Source organism: Apteryx rowi, unplaced genomic scaffold (genome assembly GCF_003343035.1).
Source record: "Apteryx rowi isolate R43461 unplaced genomic scaffold, aptRow1 scaffold_167, whole genome shotgun sequence".
Taxonomy (NCBI): Eukaryota; Metazoa; Chordata; class Aves; order Apterygiformes; family Apterygidae; genus Apteryx; species Apteryx rowi.
Genome location: NW_020447941.1, coordinates 283,368 through 305,834, shown reverse-complemented (window position 1 = coordinate 305,834; position 22,467 = coordinate 283,368). Strand labels below are relative to the sequence as shown.

Sequence of the window (22,467 nt, the reverse complement as noted above, 5' to 3'; positions counted from 1 at the left end):
CCGCGGCAGSAACGTTTCGAATAAAGTGGGGAAGCACCTTCTCGACCGCAGGGGCGTGACGATAGCTGTCCCCTTGCTGAACGCGGTCAACTGGAAGCAACGGCAGTGAGAGCACTGCACCACAGCTGGAGTAAATCAGAGTCGCTCCCTCAGTCGCGGGAGCCGCCCTGATTCACACCGCCTCGAGTCCTGGCCCAACAGCCTGACRTTTCTGCGGGGAATTGCATATTTTGGCAAGAATAAGCCCACTTAGTTCCACCAGGAGCATTTTCAGAGGCTAGATTCCCCTTTCCATGTGTAAAAGGCTCTCTGCATCTCAACCTAGAGCCAAATATTCTGAGGCTGTGCCTGAATTTGCTTAGTTTGCCCCCAAACAAACCTCTTGGAATTAAAGCCTTGCGCGCGTGGGAATTGTTCTGGTGGGCGACACACAGGAGGGCCCCTTCGAGTAGCTGGCCTCAAGATGTGGAAGATGGCACCAGGGTATATAAACCCTCTTCTGCTCAGCGTTTCTTGCCTAGCGTTACGTTGGACTCGGCCAGGTMAAGGAACGTGAGCCACCGATTTCAGTAGAAACGTTGTCCCGTGTGGGCAAACCGTCCTGCGTTTCACGCATCTGCCCAACAGGAGAACGGATCTTGCCATACATCAGAGGGTCTGCTCCATCTCCAGCAGGAAACCTGACTAACCATCACCAGTGCTTCTCCCAGAGGTCCTCCCACGAAAGACACACAAACATCTGAGCCTCCCTGCGGCAAGGGTCGCTTCKGCAAAGCACCCCGTTATGGTCTTGGGAAGCTCGCCATGGGAGCGACTGTTCCTATCCCCCAACACCAGACTTTGCAACCACTGCTGCAGCTAGGAGCAGGGAAGGAACAGGTGAAGAAAATGTCTACAAAATCGCTCTTTGGGAAAAGAAGAACAAAAGACTTGGTACATACTGTGACAAAAACAGATGCCAGCAGGAGACCAACAGAATAGATGAGTCCTCTGCTGTTTAACCGAATCTGGAAAAGAAGGAAGTTTGTAAAACCATGCCATAATTTCAAGCAACGTGTTTTTTTTCCTCGCTGCTAATAACGCTGTGAGGCTAAGCCGCGGAGCTGCTAAACACGGGCACGCAAGCCGCGGCAGCCAAGCCAGCCCTTTACATCACCCATTTCTCTTTGCCTGCTCCCTCTTGCCAAAGGAGGAGCATCACTCAAGGCCRGCGCGCTCTGGACCTGAGAGCACTTCAGGTCGTTCCACCGCCCGCAGGGGCTTTCTCGTCCCTTGCGCGGTCGGGTCGTGGCAACGCRTCTTCTTGCCAATTAACTCCTACGCGAGTCCTGAACGAACAAGTCGGGGAAAGGTTTATACTCAATCATCGGTCAATGCCTCACAGCGGGGGAAAACAGAGCGGGACACACGCGCTTGCTTCCCTGCTCTTGCCCATCTCAGCGAAGGACGCAGGCGGGTGGTCTCGGGACCACGGCCCCCGCTGCTGCGAATCATCGCTACCGACCCACAAGCGTTATTTAGCACCGAGGCCAACAGGGCAGAGAGACCCTAATTTACCACCTGGGCGGCTTTGCAGAGACACCGGTGCTGCGGTACGTAGGCACCTCGCGGTCACTAAGGCGGTCGTCTTCGTGGCAGAGCCACAATGACACCCACCGCCTAAGTGGAGAACAGAGCTACAGGTCCCTAAAGAGGTGGAGGTTTTAGCTGCAATCTTTAGAGCCTTGACAGTCTAATCTAAGATGCTCAGCTGCATCTTGAAGCTCTAAATACATTTAAAATAGGGGTTTATGTGACACAGACCTAAAGCCACGCAGGAAGGCTGCTGCAGGGAGTAACGCCACCTCTCCCGTCCCACCTCCCAACCAGGATCACACTTCCCCTCCTCAGGCTCCCGTTCTTCTCTTGTGCCTTTAATTGCCATTCCTTTGGGCATTTTTATATCCCCTTCCCAAGTGGTATCACCTGCAGCATCAGCAGGGGAGCACCCCGGGCTGTGGAGCTTCCCGGGGCGGTTGTGCTGGGGTACTGCTCGAGGGAAAGGGCCTCCCAGGGAGGACCAGCCTCTCCAGCGGGGAGGCTGGAGGCTGTGGACACCACATCATATCAGATATTACCTTAAGGGCATGATAAGGTAATATAGCCCATTGTATTCCTCCCTACACATTCTGCGCGAAGAAACCATATATGAAGTTGAGTTTATCTGAAGTTGAGAGTATTTCTGTTCATTTAAGTTTCCTGGCAWAGCTCAATCTTAGCAAGGTAGGTTTGGGTATGACTATTTTCCAAAGATGCTTTAGATGAGGAGGCTGCTATTGCTTCTCTGGCCATCTTTGTTTTTGTTTAGCGCAGGTATGTTTTCAGTCATATCACTGCGTTGCGGAGGTCAAACAGCCCAACTAACCACAGAGATCTTCCTTAAACGGGCTGGTATCGAACGCTGCATCGCGCGGCTCCGTTCTGCAGCTGCATACAGGGAAAAGCAAAAGTCTTGGTCCGTTCCTGCAAAYGGTCTGCAGACCAAAAAATAACTCTGAGGAGGAAAGTTCATCCACCTCACGCAACACGTGTTTTCTTTTCTCTTTAACAGCTGGATTTCTTCCTCGTTTCTTAAATTGTTCCTAGTCTAATAAACAACTCGGGGAGGAATTTTGTGCTACGATGCCATTTTCTCAAGTGTCAGCCCAGGAAACAACAGTGCGTGGAGTATCACCGGCCGCTTTTCAGTGCTCACGTCTCTTCAGCGAGGCTATAAAGCATCCCGCTTGCAGGAGAAGCGGAGGTTGCTCATGTGGACACAAGCAGGGCCACAGTCTCCTAGATGCCACCACGCTCGGCTCCTGGGGCRCCCGTGTCGGTTGGCATCGCAGCCGGGGAAACCTGTTCACCCGCTGAGCCCAGTATCGCCCCCAAAGCCAGCGTAACGATCGAGTTTCGTTCACTGAGGTCACCTAAAGGGAAAGTCTGGCTTCCAGAGTCRAGGAGAAGATGCTCGGTTCTGACCTTTTGCCAACRTGAGGCTGCAACGCYCTCCACGGAGCCAGGAGTCCGCACYGGAGGCARGGGCAAACCTACGGCGAGAAGACAGTCCGGGAAGGATTTCGCTCTTGGGCTGCGTGACGCAGTATTCCCGCGCTGCTGCTGACCCACGGCGAGCACCGTACAGCTCGCGCAGCGACTGCGCCCTGCGATGGCTCCAGCACTCGGGTTCCCYGGAGTCCCACCAGCTCGTGCAGCTCTGCTGCCGCCTGAGGTTTCCTGCATCTTCATCGGYGTTAAAACACCGGCACGCGCAGCCGGCCCATTTTCCTCCTTCACTGATTTTTGCCGTCGTAAAAAAGGCTGCAGCCACGACGATCGCTTGTTCGGACAGGCGTCGCCGTCTGTTTAAGGCATAAGCTGTAGGTACACATGCGCATGGAGGAACTGCTACGTTCCCATCGCCGTCACGGGTACAATACAACAGTCTCGCYGGTCGGACTGTTCAAAGAAACGAAGGACTTGGCTTGCTTCAGAGCGTGAAGGCCAATTTTGGCACCGCCTGCACAACTGAAGGAGAAAAAAAGGTAACGATCCCCCTGTTAATGTAAACTGCAGGTTGTAAGGGGCAGACAGGAAGGAGCGCGGTTTTGCAGCCATGGAAGAAGTCTCGAGGGCCATTTCCACTTGCAGCTCAAAGCTTTCCTGAAACGAGAGCTTCTCTTGGGGCGGAGAGAGATGCACCACGTTCTGGTCCAGAAGGTCCTCTCCTTCGACACCCTCTCGTGCATCTCCCATTACGCTCAGGAGCCCGGGCAAGCTCATTTTGGGGCGCTGTGGCCAGAGCACGGCGCCCTACGGAGATGGTGCACCGCGCTTCACCCACCGCCGGGCATCCACGCCTGCCCTCTGGCTTCAGCTAGTCCCAACGGGCCAGGCAGGGCAGCTAACCGGGGTTTGCATCAGCAGGACTAAAACGCAAGCCTAAGCCCAGCTCTCCCCTCGCCTCCCCCGCACCCAAAGGAGCAGCAGCCGGCCAGGAAAGACAGATCCTCTYCTACAACAAACTCCTGTCTGGCTTTTCCTCCGGAGAGCTGTTTAACCCGTGCCAGCGTCTGCAAAAACCGTCCGCGTGAAACGCGCCAACCGGACAGGAGTCTACGGGAAAAGGAAGCGAATGAAGCAGCTGGAATTATTTTAGCGTGGAAAACGTCTGCATTCAACTGCTTCGCAGTTACCTCGCTGGYGTCCCTCAAAGCAGCAGCCGCTTGGAAAGAAGGCGATTCCTCCGCCTCCTGCTGACCAAGCCCAGCAAAGCCTGCCAGGCAGGCCAGCTCCCGTCGGCGCGCAGAGCTGCTAGCTAGTGACCAACCTAAATGCCGAGAGCTTTCTTTGGTGAGGCTTGACTAGTCCTGCAGAAAAGCAGGGATCTCCCGGGCAGGGCGAAAGGGTGTTTTCACGTTGCAGAGCTTTGCGCGCCGCAAAAAATCAGCTCGTTCCTCGGGGTCATCGCCTTCTTTTCCGATTACCTCACTCTGCCACCGGACAGCAGGGCTGAAACCCTCCGGCGCACAGAGTAACGGGTGGCTTCCCGGGGGGGGGAACGAACGCTAGCGGGGGAATGCGCTTCGTCAGGAAGCTCGTTTGGCTGCACGGCATAYGTATCACAGCTGGACTTTCTGGAAGGAAAAAGTGCAATTCATTGGGTAAAGAAGCCTTGCCGGCGAGCTCCCAGTGCTAGAAGAGCCGTGCAGACTTCCCGATGTCCTCATCGTGGCCGGGGGCAGACGCACGGTGAGGACCGTGACCTGGGAGGTGATGCACAGCGAGGCACCGCAGTGCCACGGAGCAGGCAGGACAGGGCAGGAGAGGCCGAGCGAGAAGGGCTACCAACAACGGTCACGGGAAGGAAGAATGGGAGGAGAGCTGGGAACAACTGGCAGCATCTAGGGCTGTTCCCAAAGCAGATGGGCCCTGACACCCATCCGTGGACGGGTGCAACTCAGGATGCATGGACCTTGCAGTCCTCGTGCTGTGCGCGTGCAAAAAACCACTGCCGCCGCGTGCCTGCAAGCCGGGCGGCCCTGCACGGGGTGTGTGGGGAGTCCAGCTGCACGGGATGTGCTGCTCCAGCACGCGCCACCACGTCGCACATGGGAAGGATGGGACACGTCCAGGCACTGTGCCCAAGGGCTCCACGCTTTTAGTGAGCTGATCTACACCAGGAGGACACCTCCCTGCAGATGGCTATAAACTCACGGCTAAGTCTCCTTCCTGCTGCCACATGCCTCTTCCCGTGGAGGTTGCTTGGAGTAACAAGTTCTCAAGACCCTTGCAGACTTTTTATAGCCCACGTTCAGAAGAGGACTGAGGCTGTCCAGGTTTGTTCAGGTGCCAAATGTAAAGGTAGCCCAGTCTTTGAGAGWCGTTGTTTGCAAAATACTCTCACGCCAAGAAAGAAAAGTCTCCTCCAGAGCCAGACAAAACTCACTGGCAAGCATTTTGGGAAGCTGCAACCTGAGGATTTGGCGAGGATTTGCCCTGGGGCTCCGAAGGGTCACCGGTGTCGGCTCTCCGCTCTGCCAGCGGTGACTTCCTTGACGCACAGATGACAGAAGTGAACGTATCCCCACACTCGAGTGGTCCTCATTTATCTTAACCGAAGGAGGTGGGCTTCAGCAAACACCCCAGACTAACTGGGGTACGAGCGTGCCTTTCCTTCAACCAAAGCTCGTACAGAGCACGAAGACATTTAACTGCTGCAGTAAGATTAACCAGAGGACATCGGCCGAAGCCCTTGGCTTTTGGCCCTAGCTCTGGAAACGGTTCTCTGAAAAAATAATGGAAATACCCTCAAATATTAAAACAACACCGTTTAATTCCAACAAACACCGCTGTTACTCATCGAATGCCCACAAAAAAGACAACCTGCGCTTTCAGAGGAGCCGGGCTCCGCGTCTGCTGCGACGCTGCAAAGTACGGCGTCACCTGATCTGATGAACTATTTCCACTTCCCTGATTTTCACTGCAGCCTGCCCTATTTCCCACTGTGACTCCTAACAGCCTGAGCTCAGGAGCTCAGAAGACTGAAATCTGGTACAAATGCTTAAGAAAAATGTGTCCTTGATCTGTCAAATTGGGATGGAAATCAGTCAAGCAGCCTTCTCATGAGACAGCCGGTATTTCCTGCACGAGGCAATGGAATGGCTTTCTGCAGGACACATGACAACGTTTAAGCTCAGGGAAAACAAGGCTAGCAAAAATTTCAAAACTCCCAGTAAGGGAGGGGACGTCCTCCCAGTTTTYAGCAAAGAGCAGAGAAGGGGCCTCAGCTGAAGTTGTCTTCATCAGGGAAGGAAAAGCTCAATTCTCTCTGTTTATTTAAAAATAGGAAATGCTTCTTTCCCGGGAGAGAACTGTCTGCAGAGAAAGTACTCTCTGGTACTGCAAAGAGGAAAAAAAATCTGCATTCCCAAACTCTGCTTTGAGGTTTGGCTTCTATCTAGTGGCTCTTGCAGGCCAGAAGAACTCTCTGCATAGACGGACCGCACGTGAAAGGTTTGCAAGTTCAAAATCTGCTCCGTGCGCTTTCAAATGGGCCCATCTCCCTGCTTCTTGTGCAGCAAACTGCAAAGGCTGCAGACACCAGCAGCTCCCTCCCAGCTCCTGCAGGCAAGAAGGAACCGAGGCTGAAGCAAACGCTGGAGGAAAAACAATGGAAATAAAATAAATGTAATTCCATTCTTCCGTTCTCCTTTGGCAGTTGCTGAAGGGAAAACAAGGAGCTATTGCCAAAATCCAAACTGGTTTTGCTCCAGGGTCCAAATGAGAAATTACCTCAGTCGGGAACATTAGAAAGGCTCTGTTATGCTTCCAGCCCCTTAGCTGCAAAAGCATCAGGTCTCCAGTCTGGTTGGGGGATCCTTTGCTTGCAATGTCCTTGGCTGACAGTGTAAATTCAGTGTTAAATCCTGCATTCCCCAGGTCCTGCTATGAGACGGGAGTCTCAACAACCCGCAGATTCAGGACATGTGCTGCATTCCTGCCTGTCTAGAGGCAATTTCCTTCTTGGACCTTTTCTGAGACGCCGAAGCAAATTTTCTTGGTTTGCTCCATATCACACAATTCACTTTGCAGAGCGTATAAACCCTGGACTAGGCAACACGGAGGGCTGCACATATAACCTCAAGCTATTAAGCAAGAAACGGAGGAGTTACGGTGGGAAGGAACTCCTGCATTGCTAGGAGCTTTCTTGGGGATGGGATACGCAGAGTCACCACTCTACCACCCTGGCCCTTACGGTTTGCCCCAGTGACTGACAGATGCATTGAACCCATCCTCCTCCTTTCCTCTCAACGGTGAACACGGTCTACATGCAGAAATCTGGGCAGGAACGGAGGCGAACAGATACACAGTTGTTGGGCAGAAGGAGATTAAGGCCAGCTTCATCTCCATGTCTTAAGATCCATCACAGTCCCTTGGAATTAAAACAGTGACTAGCAAAAGGGTCAGTGAATAGCAAACCAGTGAAGCTTGCTTGCTTTCTTGACCTGTTTCTCAAGTGTCCACTTCCCTACGGATTCTCTGATGCCTAACACATGTCACGCTGGTGTTATTCCTTCTCTGTCCAGCTGCCTTTTTCCATGGCAGGAATGTAACATCTCTAAAAGACTTCTACCTTACTGTCTAATCTGGCTGAAATTGGCTGAAGTTATTAGGCAGGGGAGTGATGGATAGACACATGGATATACTCAGAAACTTGCTGACAATGTGAACAAATGAACCTGGCTGGTTATCCTTAGGCTAAAATTCCTGTTCCCTAAAGTATTTCTGACTTGGGTCTGTTTTACGGCTTCAAATCCAAAAAAAGATTCCAGAGGGAGCAAATTTCCTTCCATTCTGGATTTGCCAGGCCCCTTGGGAGCAACTCTTACAGGATCACCGCCTCGGCCACCCATCCAGGACTCTGAGCTGGGAGAGATGAGAGGGTGAACTCTTTCCAAGGTCTGCCTGGGGCCAAGGCCGTCGCTTTTCCTCGGAAAGCCCTGCTGGCGTGCTAGATCAGCTACAGCTGATAACGAAAGGCTGGAGCTGGGGCAGGAGGGTGGCCAAGGGACGCCTGAGCAGCCGAGAGGGGAGCTCCAGGGGGAGCAGGGAGGGAGGGCAGAGTTAGTGTCTGGCCATTAATAGGTCCCCAATGAAAGCAAGAACTCTTTAAAATATTAAAATATACCCGGGGTAGAGATTACACATTGCAGAAATGGAAGTAATGTGATGCGGAAGCTGCTTGATATTCCTCTTCCTGAGCACAGGGCAGGAGGATTTTGTCTAGATTTACCCTCTGGTGGGGAAAGGGTCCGAAACCTGGTGCAGACCGGGACTGCGGGACTGATAACTGCATTCACGACAAAGAAGAGGGCAAAGGAGGACCTTTCCTTCGCCTCCTCAACACCAACACCCTCCTGGAGCAGCAGGAGATGGCTCTAGCTTGGGTTTGGACTGAATGCAGTCAGCACTGGAGAGAAGGAAGAGAAGAAAGATGCGACGCTACAGATTGATAACTGCAGAGACAGAACTGGTGCAGGACAGCTGGTACCTCCAGAAGAAGCAAGGAGGATGGCATCAAGCGCTGCCTGTGCCCAAGCTTCGCCCGTGGCATCACACGGCTGCAGCCCCTCTGCGCCAGCTGGGGCCGCCCGGCAGCTCTGCTGGTTGCCGTGTCTGTGTCCTACCGGCAAAATGTTCCAGGAAGAATAATAAGAAGCTGAAACATCCACTGACAGTGGGCTTGGGAAGGGAGAAATCAGGGCTGGGAGAGGCACTTAATCAAAACGATTGCTCTCTAGCAACTCAGCGCCCRGCTGCGACGCACGGGATGCGCAGCCTGTCCCCTGTTCTGCCGCGAACCCATCGTGTCACCTCCAGCAAGTCCATTCAGCTCTCTTTGACTTCTCCTCTYTCGCTCTTTTGCTGTCTTATCTACTCGCTCACAAGCTGTATCTCTCAGACCATGCTTGTCCGTACGACGATCCCTGATCCTGCTYGGGGCTTCCAGGGGATGCTGCTGGACCCATGACAAAGCTAGGCACTCCCTGGGACCTTGTGGGACAACACGGTCAACATACAGGTGTGCCACGAGTCGTGACCAGCTTGCAAGCTGCATCTCATCCAGAGCTCTCTGCTCACCTCCAATCTCAAGGTGCCACCTGTGACATGGGCTCCAAAACACCCACCAGCCCGTGGGGAGTTTCAGGGAGGCTCGGACACAAGCTCTTGGTACGGAGGCTGCTGAAGAAGCTCAAAGCGCCTGCAGCGCTGAGACTGGTCCTCACGTTCACAATGAAACCACGTAAATCTCTTTCCGGCTCTGAGCAGCTGCTCAGCTGGTTGGTGCATGAAGCCACCTGACCGCAGGTGGCTGAGAAAGGTCACGATGTGCAAAAATCTCCAGACACTGTGTCGCTGCATGCATGTGCACACTGCAGTACGATGTCAGAGCGAGGAAAAAGGGAGCAGATCCTCTTCTCCTTTCAGCACAGAAACCCAGAGTAACCGTGTTCTGGTTTCACACCAGCACAACAGGGAGCAAAATTTGGCCACGGGGGATTCTAAATGGAGAGTCCAAGCTCAGAAGAGAGCCTGGGAGCAGAGATACAGAGGGATGTTACAGCATACGATGCTGAGAAAGCGCTGGGTGTTTAGACTTCCTGAAAAACAAGGTAGAGGACCTCCTCTGGGAGGTCCCCAGCGTCTCTGAGTAAAAAGTATCAGTAACGCCATGGACTGTCTAGATGGTCTGCTGCAGCATCCTCCATGCCTTGTAGATGCATTTTTTCCTACTAATCAAATTTAGTCTCTCTGTTGCAAACGAAGCTGGTTTCTTCTATCTTCTCCCCCTCCACCACCCACCGTGAGCGTGCTGGATAGCATGCATCTAGGCTGCCCGTTTTTTCCCAGTCTGAAATGTTATAGGGTCGAGGTTGAAGGTGCTGGTCCGAAGTCTGGGGGGTGTCCAGGTGTCTGCGAGCTTGGTCAGGCTCCTCAACTAATGGGAACTGAGCTTGCGTGACACACGAAGGCAGTGAGCACATCCCAGGCTGCGTACAACCATGCTAATCTCGTCCCAGTTCAGCAGAACATATGATCCCTCCACAAGCTTAATGACACTTAAGCGTACGCTCACACGTTGAGCTATCTGGGGACTTTCCACTGTATTTCTTTTTTGTCTCAAAGGAAAACACGGTCTTGCAAAATTACGCCGTGGAAAATGTGGAGGCTGCCAACATTTTTCTCTTGTTTTCTGTCAGGAATATCAACAAACTGCTTTGTTTAGGACGATCTAAATTGAGCGCAGCACAGTTTAATTGGGGGAGAGCTCACTCTTACACGGCACTTCCCCGTGCAATGCAAGCGAAGAGGAACATCCGCGYGCACAGAGCTACTCACGCACTTCGGTGCTCTCCTGTGCCAAGACTTAACTTTCGAATCATGCAGTCTGGATTTTTGTGGCTTTCAGAAAAGATATCACTGCAATTTGCTTATTAAAATGCATTTACTCTCCACATTCAGCAAAATTTAATTTCAAATCCCTTAATTCCTGATCTGAGGTACAAACTAAACTTAACTTTGACATAGTTCCCTTGGATTAAACATTCTGGAGAGGCAGTCATGGTTTTTGATGGCTATGCAAAAGTAATCACGATCAAACAAGCTTTTTTTTTTTTTTTCTTTTAAAAATATCTCTTTTCTTGTGTATACAAGTAGGGAGAACCATCGTGACTTTGGGGAGTTCCTCTTTTGGAAGAGGTGCTACGAAGACAAATYTGGGATCCTGCCACGTACCAGCGGAGCAGTGCTGTAAACGGTGATTATTAGCTTAGAAATCTTCTACTGCTTCGGACTTACGCGGTCCCATCCGGCTGACGAGCAGGCTGGCCGGAGCTGGAGAGCTTTCGTTAGGCGAGCGGGCCTTTGCTGCTGTTAGCACTGTCACCTGTGCCCGCTGCCATCCGTGCGGCAGCTTAATAACACTTTAATTAATCACTATTAATGCGAGTGCGGGAAGTTGTTTTGGTTTGAAGTCCAGCTCTCCAAGGGTTTGGAGAGAAAGCCGTGAACTGTATGTGAATACTGAGGGAACTCTCTTTGCTAACTGAGGGGCAGTTTCCAAGGCTGCTTTTTTTTTAGCCATGTGATCACGCTGCACAATGAACAATTTGGGCGTGCAAAACAGTAGCGACATTGTCATGCCTCCATGAGAGCCGGCTGCTTCCGTTCAGCCGCTTGTTTTCATCCTTTTCAAGGAACAACCGTAACAAATAGAGGGATGAGCWACTCACGAGAGAAAGGGGGTTTATTCCTACGACGTTGTTCCCCTTCGTTTTGYTTCCAGTCCCGAAGTCTTGGGCTCTCACGCTTCATCCAACTAAACCGAAATGTCAGCTCTGTCAAAAGGGCGCCTTTACGCTGATACCTCTCCTTTAGGTCTTTTGCCATAGGATCGTAGTATCCTAGGCTGATTCAGGTTGGGAGGGCTCTGAGTGTACCAGGGATGCTACGATATTCAGTAGTTTTTGGTGCTCAAAGCAATACCTCAAATGCAATCTATAGATAGAGCAAGACAGTGTTTTCCGGATTGCTCCGAGGCTTATCCATCCCTCCACGCTCCCCTGGAGCCCAAGGGGCTCATGAGATCTTGTATTTCTTGTTATCGCAAGTATTATTTCTCAATTTACAGTCGAGCCCCAACTGATTAAAGAGTAAATGTTGCAGTTGCAAAGCTGAGCGTGCAAAGAAGCAGGAAACCTCAGGATTGAAGCTGCCCAGCACTTCATGGGCCCTTTCCCATGTAACTACTAAATTGTAGTACCAGCGCAGCGGTCGGTGCTGCAGGTGCACAGAAAGGGGCCAGCATCGCTGCTCTGGCCAGCACATCTTCAGCAACGGCGGCGATGCGCCATGGGGCATGGTCCCCAGCAGCCGTTGGAGCAAGCATCCCCGCAACGTCAAAGGCCTCAACCCAGATGGAGCTCCAGGAGGATGCAGCTCTGCCGGTCTGGGGCTCTGGGGATACCCAGAGCCTCTTGTGGCGGCTGCGGCAGCAGGAGATGGCTTTGCAGCCTGCTGGAGACGTGTCCTCGCTGAGGACCTATGTCATTAAGTTAAGGCATGGTGGGAGGAGGTCTGCAGACTGTGCGGCATCAGAGATGACAAGAAAGATGTCAACCAGATCTTCTCCAAGATCCGTCCACTTCAAGAGCCTGAAATCCCCAGCTGTACCAAAGGAGGGGAAGGCAGAGTCTGTGCGTATCTGGTTGAGAGATGGACAGTTCCAGGATGGTGAAGGCTGGAAGCTGGTGACTTCTGGCACCAGGAGGATGGTTCCTGCTCCACCTCAAGAACTGCAGCTACAGAACAGATTTGGTGCGCTGGAGCAGACTGGGGCTGGGAGCTCTGGCCAAGGACACATCTGTGTGGGCTCACTCTTATCCCTGCAGCAGCACCAGGAGGAAGCGGCAAGTGTCAGTAGTGGGAGATGCCCCGCTCTGAGGGATGGAGGCCCCATCTGCTGACCTCACCTGTCCTCTAGGAAGGTTTGCTGCTTGCCAGGGGATCGGATTCAGGATGTTGTAGAAAGACTGACAAAGCTTATCCAGCCCTCAGGCTACTACCACCTGCTGCTCTTCCATGTGGGCACTGCACCCTCAGCAAGTTTGCAGCTGATGCCAAACTGGGAGTAGTGGCGGACACAGCAGAGGGCTGTGCTGCCATTCAAAGGGACTCGACAGGCTGGAGAGATGGCCAGAGGGGAACCTCATGAAGTTCAACAAAGAGAAGAACAGCGTCCTGCTCTGGGGAGAAAAGCCCCCATGCAAAGTACACACTGGGGGCTGACCAGCTGGAAAGCAGCTTGGCAGGCAAAGACTAGGGGACCTGGTGGACAACAAGTTGAACATGAGCCCGCAGTGAGCCCTTGCAGCAGGGAACACCAGCAGCGTGCTGGGGTGCATTAGGAAGAGCGTTGCCAGCAGGTCGAGGGAGGTGATCCTTGTCCTGTGCTCAGCCCTGGTGAGGTCACACCTGGAGTGCTGAGTCCAGTTCTGGGCTCCCAGCACAAGAGAGACGTGGACCTGCTGGAGAGAGTCCTGCAAAGGGCCACGAGGATGATTAAGGGACTGGAGCACCTGGCATACCAGGAGAGGCTGGGAGAGTTGGGACTGTTCAGCCTGGAGAAGAGAAGGCTCAGGGGGATCTTACTAACGTGCATGAATACCTGATGGGCGGGACTAAGGAAGATGGAGCCAGGCTCTTCTCAGTGGTATCCAGTGACTGGACAAGAGGTAATGGGCACAAACTGAAATACAGGAGATTCCTTTTAAAAGTAAGAAAAAACCTTCTTTACTRTAAGGATGATCGAACACCAGAACAGGTTGCTCAGAGATGTTGTGGAGTCTCCATCCTTGGAGACAGGCAGAACCCGACCGGACACAGTCCTGGGCAACCTGCCGTAGTTGGCCCTGCTTTGAGCAGAGGGGTTGGACTAGAAGATCTCCAGAGGTCCCTTCCAACCTCAGATATTTTGTAATTCTATGATTCTGTAGCCTGTAACTTAGCAATCACTTAGTGATTGTCATCAAGAATCTCTCCTCTGTCCTACACTGCTGGCTGAGCGTTGTCCAGCTAACGGCAAGAGCAACACTGACCTCCCCATGGGATTTCATAGTGTCTCCTGCTCTTCCCTCTCAGAATGAAGCTTTCAACAGCTTTGGGGGGGGTTTTGTTTTATCATTTGGGAACTAAAGAGAGGTGTCATTGGCGTTGGGCAGGTTTTCTCAAAGAAGGCGGCTCTGCCATGGTTCCTAATGATGGTCAGGCTCTGAAACGTCCTTTTTTTTTTTTTTTTTTTTTCCCCAGGGGGGGGGGTGGGGGTTTTTTTTTTTTTTTTTTTTTTTGGGATGGATCTAACCGGTTTATACAAAAGCCTGTTTAAAAAAAAAAAAGAAAGAACATGCAACCAAACATAGAGGACTTACGTATGAACCATAATTCACTGCTAGGGTCTGCAAAGCCCACGGGAGGCCTAGGCCAATTAAAATATCAAAAACGTTGCTTCCGATGGAGTTGGACACAGCCATATCCCCCATACCTGCAGGAACAGAAACCAGGTACAATCAGCCACGAGAATACACTAATCTGAGTGAATCCAGATGATTTCCATGGATTAAGGCACAGAGTTAAGTCTCTTTCTTTTCCCCTTCCCTCTCCCCATCATACAGGCCAGCATGGTTGGAGGGGCTGGATCCCCTTCCTATGATCATCTGAGAACTTCCCTCAACTAATCCTCAGCTGCTGTGTGACCCTGGCACTTGCTCTGCTGGCTGGGACCTGCTGGCTCTCCCTCTGTCACACTCACTGTCATTTTTGGTGCTTTACTGCAACCGTGACTCACGAGTTTCTGATTAGACTGATTAGATTTCATCTTTAGTTATTCTAATTTGACTGACATGCTTAAGTAGCCAACTGTTTCACGAAGAACCATCTTCTTCAYTCCCCAAAGCAGTGTTCCCAACTTTCTTTTTCTCTTAAAGCACCTGGTCCTAGAGTCATAAGGAAAAAAAAAAAGTTTTCCTAAAAAAAAAAAAGTGTTTTCCAGTCCTTGTGACTGTGGGGAAAAGCTAGAAAGTGACCTGAAAGACGCTTACACCATGTTCTACACAAGTCTACAAAGCTGATATTAAAAAAAAAAAAAAGAAAAAAACTTGTAAATTTTTTGGGAAAGCTTGGAGTTGGCAATGGTGCCAAAACTTGTTCCACGCTGTCATTAAGAAACCGTTAACCGCTTTGCAGTAGCAACATAATTCTTCTTCCTTGCGCTTGTTTTAAATTTCWGCCTCAGGAAAAGGGCTCTGAAGGTCTTTGCATTCGGAGCTCCTCTGTGCCGCCTAAAGAGGAAGAGGACACCCCAAAACACTTCAGCGGCAATGTGCCATCTGTGCGAGGAACCTACCTTGCCTTGCTACGATAAGGCTGGCCATGCAGTCCGGCACGCTGGTTCCAGCTGCCAAGAAGGTGATGCCCATGATCACATCTGGAATACCCAGGGTGTAGCCAATGATTGTAACCTACAGAGAGGAATTAAAACGTCAGGGTGTTTGCGAAAAACAAAATCACAGACCAGCTTGGGCCAATGCTGCAAGATTTATCGCTCAGTCCAACCTGACCTTTTTTTTCTTTTTTTTTTCTTTTTTTTTTCTTTTTTTTAAAGAGAAGCAATAACAGGCTTTTTCGGTACACTTATCACTTGGCAGAGGATAGTACTGACCTGCTACGTACTCTTTTTGGTAAGCTGCTTTACACCTTTCATCCACAATTTTCCAGATATTAACCTGGAAAAGAGGCTTTAAGGGGGCCAACTACTGGGTGTAACAGGCTCCTCGTCTTGGCTGATGCTTCGAGGCATTACAACATACAAGTAATAGCTAAACAGACACTAAAATAACCCCGAAGTTAATTATATTACATGAACATATTACATGCAGGGACATATCCCCAAGACACTGCGAGCACCTCCTCTTAGCAGAGAGRAGATTCCTTTAATTCCTTTTGTTTCTTTGCTATGCGGTCTATGATAAATTAAGCGCTCTTTGGCCGGATTTGCATTTTGAAATTTTGGAGGCCTTTGTTGAATGACGCCAGATTTCCTATTAGCCACGTTTAATTGCACAGAGTGAAGCGAAAAGCTCAATCGGGGATAATACTTGCTATTCTGAACTCTCTGCAGCATACTCCAAGAAATGTGAACCATATGTTGCAGGCAACGCGGTGACCCTGCGGACTCTGGTATTTCAGCTATGGAAAGCTGGGAGAGCTTTTCCTTGGAAACACCTCATCCTCACAGATGAAAAGCAGGAGAAAACAAGTGACTTTTCATTTCCTGCTCAGRATAACAAGGGTTATTGGAAAAAAAAAAAAAAAGGAAAAAAAACCCCTTCTGCAACTGGTTTGATTAGTTCCTAGGGAAAACCCTGGCATTCATTTTTGCCTTTCGTTAGTACAGGAGTGCATTGTGTAAGCAGTGAAGATTTTCTGTTGCTTCCCCTTCCCAGAGGGGGAAGAAGCAGTGGCCAGTATTTTAGCTTTAGTGAGCTGCCTCTGTGCCTGGCCGGTGCCTTGCTGAGACCCGAATCCATGCTTCCCTTCCTCGACCCTCTCCTGATGCCAACACYCCAACGCTGTTTGATTCTGCTGAAGAGTCTCGACCTCCCCAAAAGAAACGCAATCCATGCTGCAATATTACAGTAATCCCAATGAGGACAACTTAAACTTCTCACCCGCATGTATCATCTAAGGAGGCCTGCAACAAGCCTACAGGCTTAATGACCCCACCAGCGCACCAAGCTCTTCTTCCCTGTGAACCGGCCAATTATGCTTAGATTTCTTTGTGTTCATTTGTATTTATCCCCTTCTACCTTGAGGATAATGAGCTAGAATCACATGAAGTTCCTGTTGACTAGGTAGGTGGGTGGCAGTTTGGCTGAACGTCATGCTTATGTTGGTGCTGGGTGTGAGGTGCGTCATTCACAGCCCTTGGCTCTCAAACTTGCTCGCTCCAAGGAGAGGAAAAGCAGCTGAGGCCAGATTCGTACCAGCCCCAGGGCCTCTCTACACCGCCTCTGCAGGGTAAAGAGGTGTTAAACTGGTGCAAGTGGCATTTACTCCCAGCTTAAAGAACCCGCGTGAAATCCCAACTCCGCATCAAGTGGAGGCCGAGATTTTGTTCGCTCAGTGTTGACAGGTCTAATAGAAATGATTGCAGCCTTAAGGCTTCTCAYTTAAAAGCTCACATATGCAGGGGTCTCTATGCGTTTCATGGAGCTGGCAATTCATTTCTGTTGCCTTTCCCAGGCTGCGGTTCCTGCTTTAGCTGGTACGTACCATCCACACCATCATGTAGGAGAAAGCTGCAATCCAGAGGGTAGAAGAAGCAAAGGTAACCATGAACCATTTTTCCAAGTGGGGTTTGTTACAGTTGGGCACTGTGAAGTAGAGGACAAAACTCAACGGCCATGTGAAGAGCCACTTCAAGATTTCAGTCTTGCCAGCTGCAAAACAAAAAAGGGGGAAAAAATCATAATTCTAGTCTGCTTTAGTCTAGCATGTTAGCATTTTTTTAATTTTAACGAGCAAGAGGCCAGGGCCCCCTCAGCCTAAGTGCTATGCAAATGGCTAACGACAAGACACTTGTTCAGAAGAGCACAGCGTGAGGGCAAAGAGGGCAGGAGGGGGCAGAGAGCACACCGGGGGAGCGGAAGCTGCCTTCCCAGGAAATCCCAGGGAGCTTTATAAGCAACAGGTCAGTCCACACTTGCTATCTTCCCTGGGTCAAGTTCTTAGAGGTATCAAATAAGAAGCAAGTTACAGGAAGAGATCTGATCCGTCTTCAAGCACCTAACRGGAGGGTATAAAAAAAAGACAGAGCCAGGCACTTCTTGCAGGTGCACAAGGAAATTATAAGAGTCGATGGACTCAACTTGCAACAAGGGAAATTCTGATTAAATACTASAGTTGTGGGTTTTCCTTTCTTTCCCACAAGGGTGGTCAAACACTGGAATAGGRACCCAGGCAGACTGTGGGACCACCATCCTTGGAGATAATCAAAACTCAACTGGATGTAGGCTTGAGCAACATGCTCTAGCTGGATCTGCTTTGAGCAGGGGTTTGGATCAGAGACCTCCAGAGGTCCACGCTAATCTTTCCCATAGTATGAATCTAGCGCCATGGTCCAGAAGGCATCTAAATGACTCTCTTCAGAGGTCAGGTTCTTCTCCTTACTTGAACTACAGCTACGCTGTTTGAATGAGGAGATCTGAACAGAAGTTCCCCCCAAAATATCCCACCCATAATGGGCAGGAACGGTCCCTGCAGTATTCTGTTTTGTCTGCAACACACGGGATCTTGCCAGCTCTGGTAAGCGTGAGTCAAAGGCAGAGCAGGAATATGTTATAGTCATCCCGAGGCTAAGGTCCTGACGGCGTAGAAGGGACGAGGTGAAAAGGACAGCTTCGTGCTGCAGGCCCAGGGCTCAGCAACCCAAGCCACATGTGYTTTTTCACAAGTCAYGCARCKRTTCTGACTGTTTTTGAGCCCTCCAGGAGCGAGAAGCCCCTGCGAGAAGCCTCATTAACAGAGTGACACACAGGAGGCCAAGACCTTCTTTAATCTGCCACTTCACATCAGCATCATCACTGCTTCATCTCCACTGGGACCACACCTTGTATTAAATACCACTGAGATAAGAGTGAACCTCATCTCCCAGTGAAGATAAGGCCTAGGCCCAGATGCATCTGAGCTAYGTTCAGGCACCTTCCCATAGCCCCACCACCCTCCGTTCCCTCTGCAGTCAGTGGAGAGAGATGGGCCTCTCCAAAGGGTGAGCCAGGTTTCTGGGGGCAGAAATCACCTGGCGGAGGTAGCCACCTCTCCCCACTGACTGCAACAGAGGCCCAGGATGACTGTGGGGCCAACACAGGAGCTTCMGAGCCTGTGGCTGAGGTGAACCCAAGGCCAGAGGTCCTGAGAGGTTTCTGATGCTTTCTGCTCAGTTCCTTCCGTCTTTTACCTGTGACCAGGAACTAAACTGCGAGGTACAGAGYGATAGGAGCTCTCGCAGAGACACTTCTACCCCAACACATGTCTGTGATGCTCGTTGGCATACCCAAACTGAGTTTTGCTTTCTGGAACAACACAAACCCAGGAGCTTCTTACTGGGTAGGTCAAAAGGCGTATATGGCCCTTCATGGTCATCATCGTCATCTTCTTCTTCCTCTTCCTCATCGTTTTCGTTGTTCTCATTATCCTCGTTCTCGTTCTCCGTCTCATTCCCGGCCTCAGCCATGTCTTCGTCTCGCCGTGTGCCATTCACACCCCGCTCGGTGGAGTTGCTTGGACCTGTTCCATTCTCAACAACATGCTTGATAGGTATTTTGATTGCTACTTCTGACTCGCCATTGGTGTAAGCCCTGCTGTTGATCAGCCTTTGCCTCTGTAAATACAGGTACAAATTCGTGCTGAAAGGCAGATTTTTTTAAAGAGATGAGGAGGAAGAGAGAGAGAGAGAGAGAGAGAGAGAGACACGCGCAGAGCTCTTTAAAAACTGGGTTTTAAAAGCAAAAGGGACAGATTTTGACCACGTACAACGCAATGCTGGCTTGCAGATGACTAGACAAAAATCTCACACCAATAAAACGTTTGTACAAGAAGTACCAAGAACTGTAGAGTTAATACAGGGGTATTCCAAGATCAGGGGCCAGACTAAACGCAGACCCAATGGAATACCAGGTTATAAAATAAATGCAAGTGATGTTAACGTCAGACCGACACTGGGGGTACCCATTGCAAGTGATAGCTGCAGGTAGCATAACTTGGGCCACTTAGAGCTTTCTTCACTAAAATCTCCATGGGGACAGATATCAATGGATGATTTAGTCGAGCCCTTGCCAGAAGGATAAAACCTGGGAAAATGCCATTTGGGATCCCAAAAAGCCACCGAGTTCCATTTCAACCTGAACGCTGCTGTAGGAAGAGACAAATTCAGAAGGAAAGCGAGAGAGAAATTAAAAAAAGAAAGGTTTTTAACATACCTCATTGATCAACATGCGGCTGGCCATAGAGAGACGGGTTTTGGGAGGAAAGTGGCTGGTTATCATGATCCGGAGCCCAGCCTCAGAAAATGAAAGCTGGTGGGGGTAGGCAGACAGCAGCTCGTCCACCATGATCACCGAGGCTTTACGGTGGAAATTCCCTGCAGCCAAGAAACAAGGAGACACTGAGGCCCTCCTCAGCCAGCCTCTTGCTCTGTCCTGCGTGGGTCTCTGAAGGACAAATCCGCGCGTTCCAGAGGCCCCACGTAAAAACCATTCCTTCTGCTACCGTCATTCAAAATATGCCTCCTCTGTCCTTAATTTCTGCCTTTAGGTGGCATTTCTTTCTAAAATAAATCACCATTTTAAAACAAATCCATCCATGCTCATTATTACAAAATTAAATCTACTCTCCGCGCTTCATCAAAGGCCTGTGTTAAGCGGATCATTGCTTCCACCAACAGTTGTTCCCCTAAGGAGGAAACGGTGCTGCAGCAAAGCTGCATTAATTCCACTACGGTGATCTGCACTTGTGTGAGGATATGGACCTCACCCACCACTAACTGTAAACTGGCTGAGGCAATGACCGCTGCGTCCCTCTAACGTATCAGAGCAAACGCAAAGGAGGTTCCTGTATTCTGGACCCTCCGACCATTGCTAGAAGCTGCCACCAGGTCTGGCGGCAAGCGTGCCTGCTGGTCCATTGGGAACGACCTGCCAGGAGGCATCAAAGGAGAAAGGACACACAGGGCAGGCAGCTGAAACGTGCTCTAGCTGCGGCATAGGCATAAGGTCAAAGCCTCAGACTAGTGAGCACAACTATCGGCGTCTATCGGCCCTGTGGGACAAGCCCAGGGTTTTTTCGGCGCTCGGATGCTACGCAGGATTGTAAGTTATGGGCCACAACCGAGGCTTGGCGGCAGGGAAACCTGAGATCTTCCCCGACGTAGCTGTGCTTTTTTTATAAGCTTATTATTAAAACCAACACTGAGCACTAGCCATGTTTCGCGGTGTTGCTATTTACTGCCGTTATCAGCAGTCTTACAGAAGATCTCCTCAGCCTTAGCACCAATTTTTTCTGACTGGGAAGGTTTCCACGGAGTAGGGGTAAATATGTGGGGTCTTTCCAAGTCATAACAACGGAAATGGCCAGAGAGCTTTTCCTCGTGACTTTTTTCAAGGCTGGCGTTTCACGCGCGGCACTCGTGCCGAAGTGAGTCCATCACGGCAATAAAAAGCCCCATCCGCGTTTCCTATGAAGCCGCTGACCGCACACGGACCGTGCCTTTTCGCCGCTGTTTGGGCGAAACGGGAGACCTGTTCTTGTTAGTCTTCCGAGTCCGGTGCAACGAAAGCGGCGGCTCATCTGYACCCAAAGCCTGCGACCGCTTTAGACAAAACGCGGCTGCATGTTGAGTTAAACCAGTGACTTTTTTTTTTTTGGGGGGGGGAAGGGGCTGTTATTGCTGAGGATCGGCGCACGTAGTTTCATGTGTGTTTGCAAATGCACGCAGGCAGCCGCTGCAGCTGAGCTACGCAGCGGGCGATTTCTTTACGCCGAGGCAACGTAACCGCTTATGCATGTGATCGTGATTCAAATCAAACGGGAGAGGATTTCGGCCAAAGCGAAACCATCCGCTTAGAGACCGCGTACGTGGGAAAGCGAGGCACGTGCAAGGCAGCGTGCGAAGTGCAAGCACACCGCCTGCACGAGCGCAGAGTCCCCTCCCTCCCTCCTGGGGACGCGTACCCTGGCTTACGTAGAGCTTTTCCCCCCCCCGTCCAGTTTACGTCGCTCTGGAAATGCATTAAATCCCGGAGCTGCCCCGCCGGCAAGAAAGGGACGGCCGTCACCCCGGCGTCGGGCTGCCGGCGCCCACCGCCRCGGCTTGCAAAAGCGCCATCGCTCTTCCCATTGCATTGCTGATAAGACACCACCGCGTGACCAACGGACAAGCTCGAACAACACTCGGAATGAGGCAAGCAAGTAGGGTGACTTACTGGAACAGTTACCTTTCTTTAGCAATACCACCGTGGCGTCGCAGTTGCTGTTATCATCCATTTCTGTGTTATTGGCCAACCCGTTCACCATATTCGCGGCGCTTTTTGTCTTCCTCTCGAAGCAGTGATGTATGGTCGAGTTGTACCTAGGCAAACAAAACAAACCGCAGGTGCGCCTTTGCTCCTTCCAGGTGGCTTTCCTGACGCTCCCCCTTTCCTGGAGTTCGATCCTGCGTGACCCAGCTACGCGAGGGAAGGAAAGCCCTCGGGTTTTAAGGAAACCTAGCTAGAGCAGGCAGCAGCCCTAGCTACGTTACGTACAAAGCAATCTTGCCGTGCCCAGAAGGCTACGGAGCGTATGAGAAACGAAACCTTAACGGCACGTGTGGTTCTGCATTTATATGTAATTAGTGCTCTTTGCTGCAAATATAACGATTAACTTGTCATTGTCCAAATTTATTCTTCATCCCCTAACGATAGCCGAGCACATGTGTCGTTTTGCCTCTGAAGCCGTACCAGAGAACCACAAGACCATATGCTAAGTTCTGTCTTTACTCTGAAAAAACAAACAAAAAAAACCCCCAAACCTTCGGTTCTTATTTCATTCTGAGTGAGCCAGGGTGTCGGACCCCAAACGTGAGCTGAGGATCTCACCAGGGTGAGCCAGGGCGGCTCGCTCCGAGCGCCTARCCATGCCGACCACCTCCCCAGCTGCCTCCGAACAGCCCCGCGACAGCCGGGCGAACCCCAGCATCGCGCTCCGCCAAAAAAAATCCCTCCCGGATTTAAACGTCGCAACCGGGGTGAAGCTGCGCTCCACGGGCAAGGGAAAAGCTGCCGGTCGCCA

The 22,467-nt window shown here is 51.0% G+C and overlaps 1 protein-coding gene across 5 annotated transcripts in view; it reads right to left on the bottom strand.

Annotated features, from left to right (window-relative positions):
• SLC24A3 (solute carrier family 24 member 3) overlaps positions 1-22,467 on the bottom strand; it is a 220,803-nt gene that overhangs the window by 1,816 nt on the left and 196,520 nt on the right. For 3 of the 5 annotated variants that reach the window (XM_026060212.1, XM_026060214.1, XM_026060215.1), the window contains 7 exons: positions 21,621-21,766; positions 19,620-19,780; positions 18,745-19,021; positions 16,915-17,081; positions 14,987-15,101; positions 14,013-14,125; positions 942-1,007 (listed from right to left, as the gene is read on the bottom strand). In XM_026060212.1, the coding sequence (XP_025915997.1) occupies positions 942-1,007; positions 14,013-14,125; positions 14,987-15,101; positions 16,915-17,081; positions 18,745-19,021; positions 19,620-19,780; positions 21,621-21,766 (1,045 nt within the window). Of the gene's footprint in view, positions 1-941; positions 1,008-13,946; positions 14,126-14,986; positions 15,102-16,914; positions 17,082-18,744; positions 19,022-19,619; positions 19,781-21,620; positions 21,767-22,467 lie in introns of those variants that run through there. The other 2 variants (XM_026060213.1, XM_026060211.1) reach the window with 2 other exon arrangements.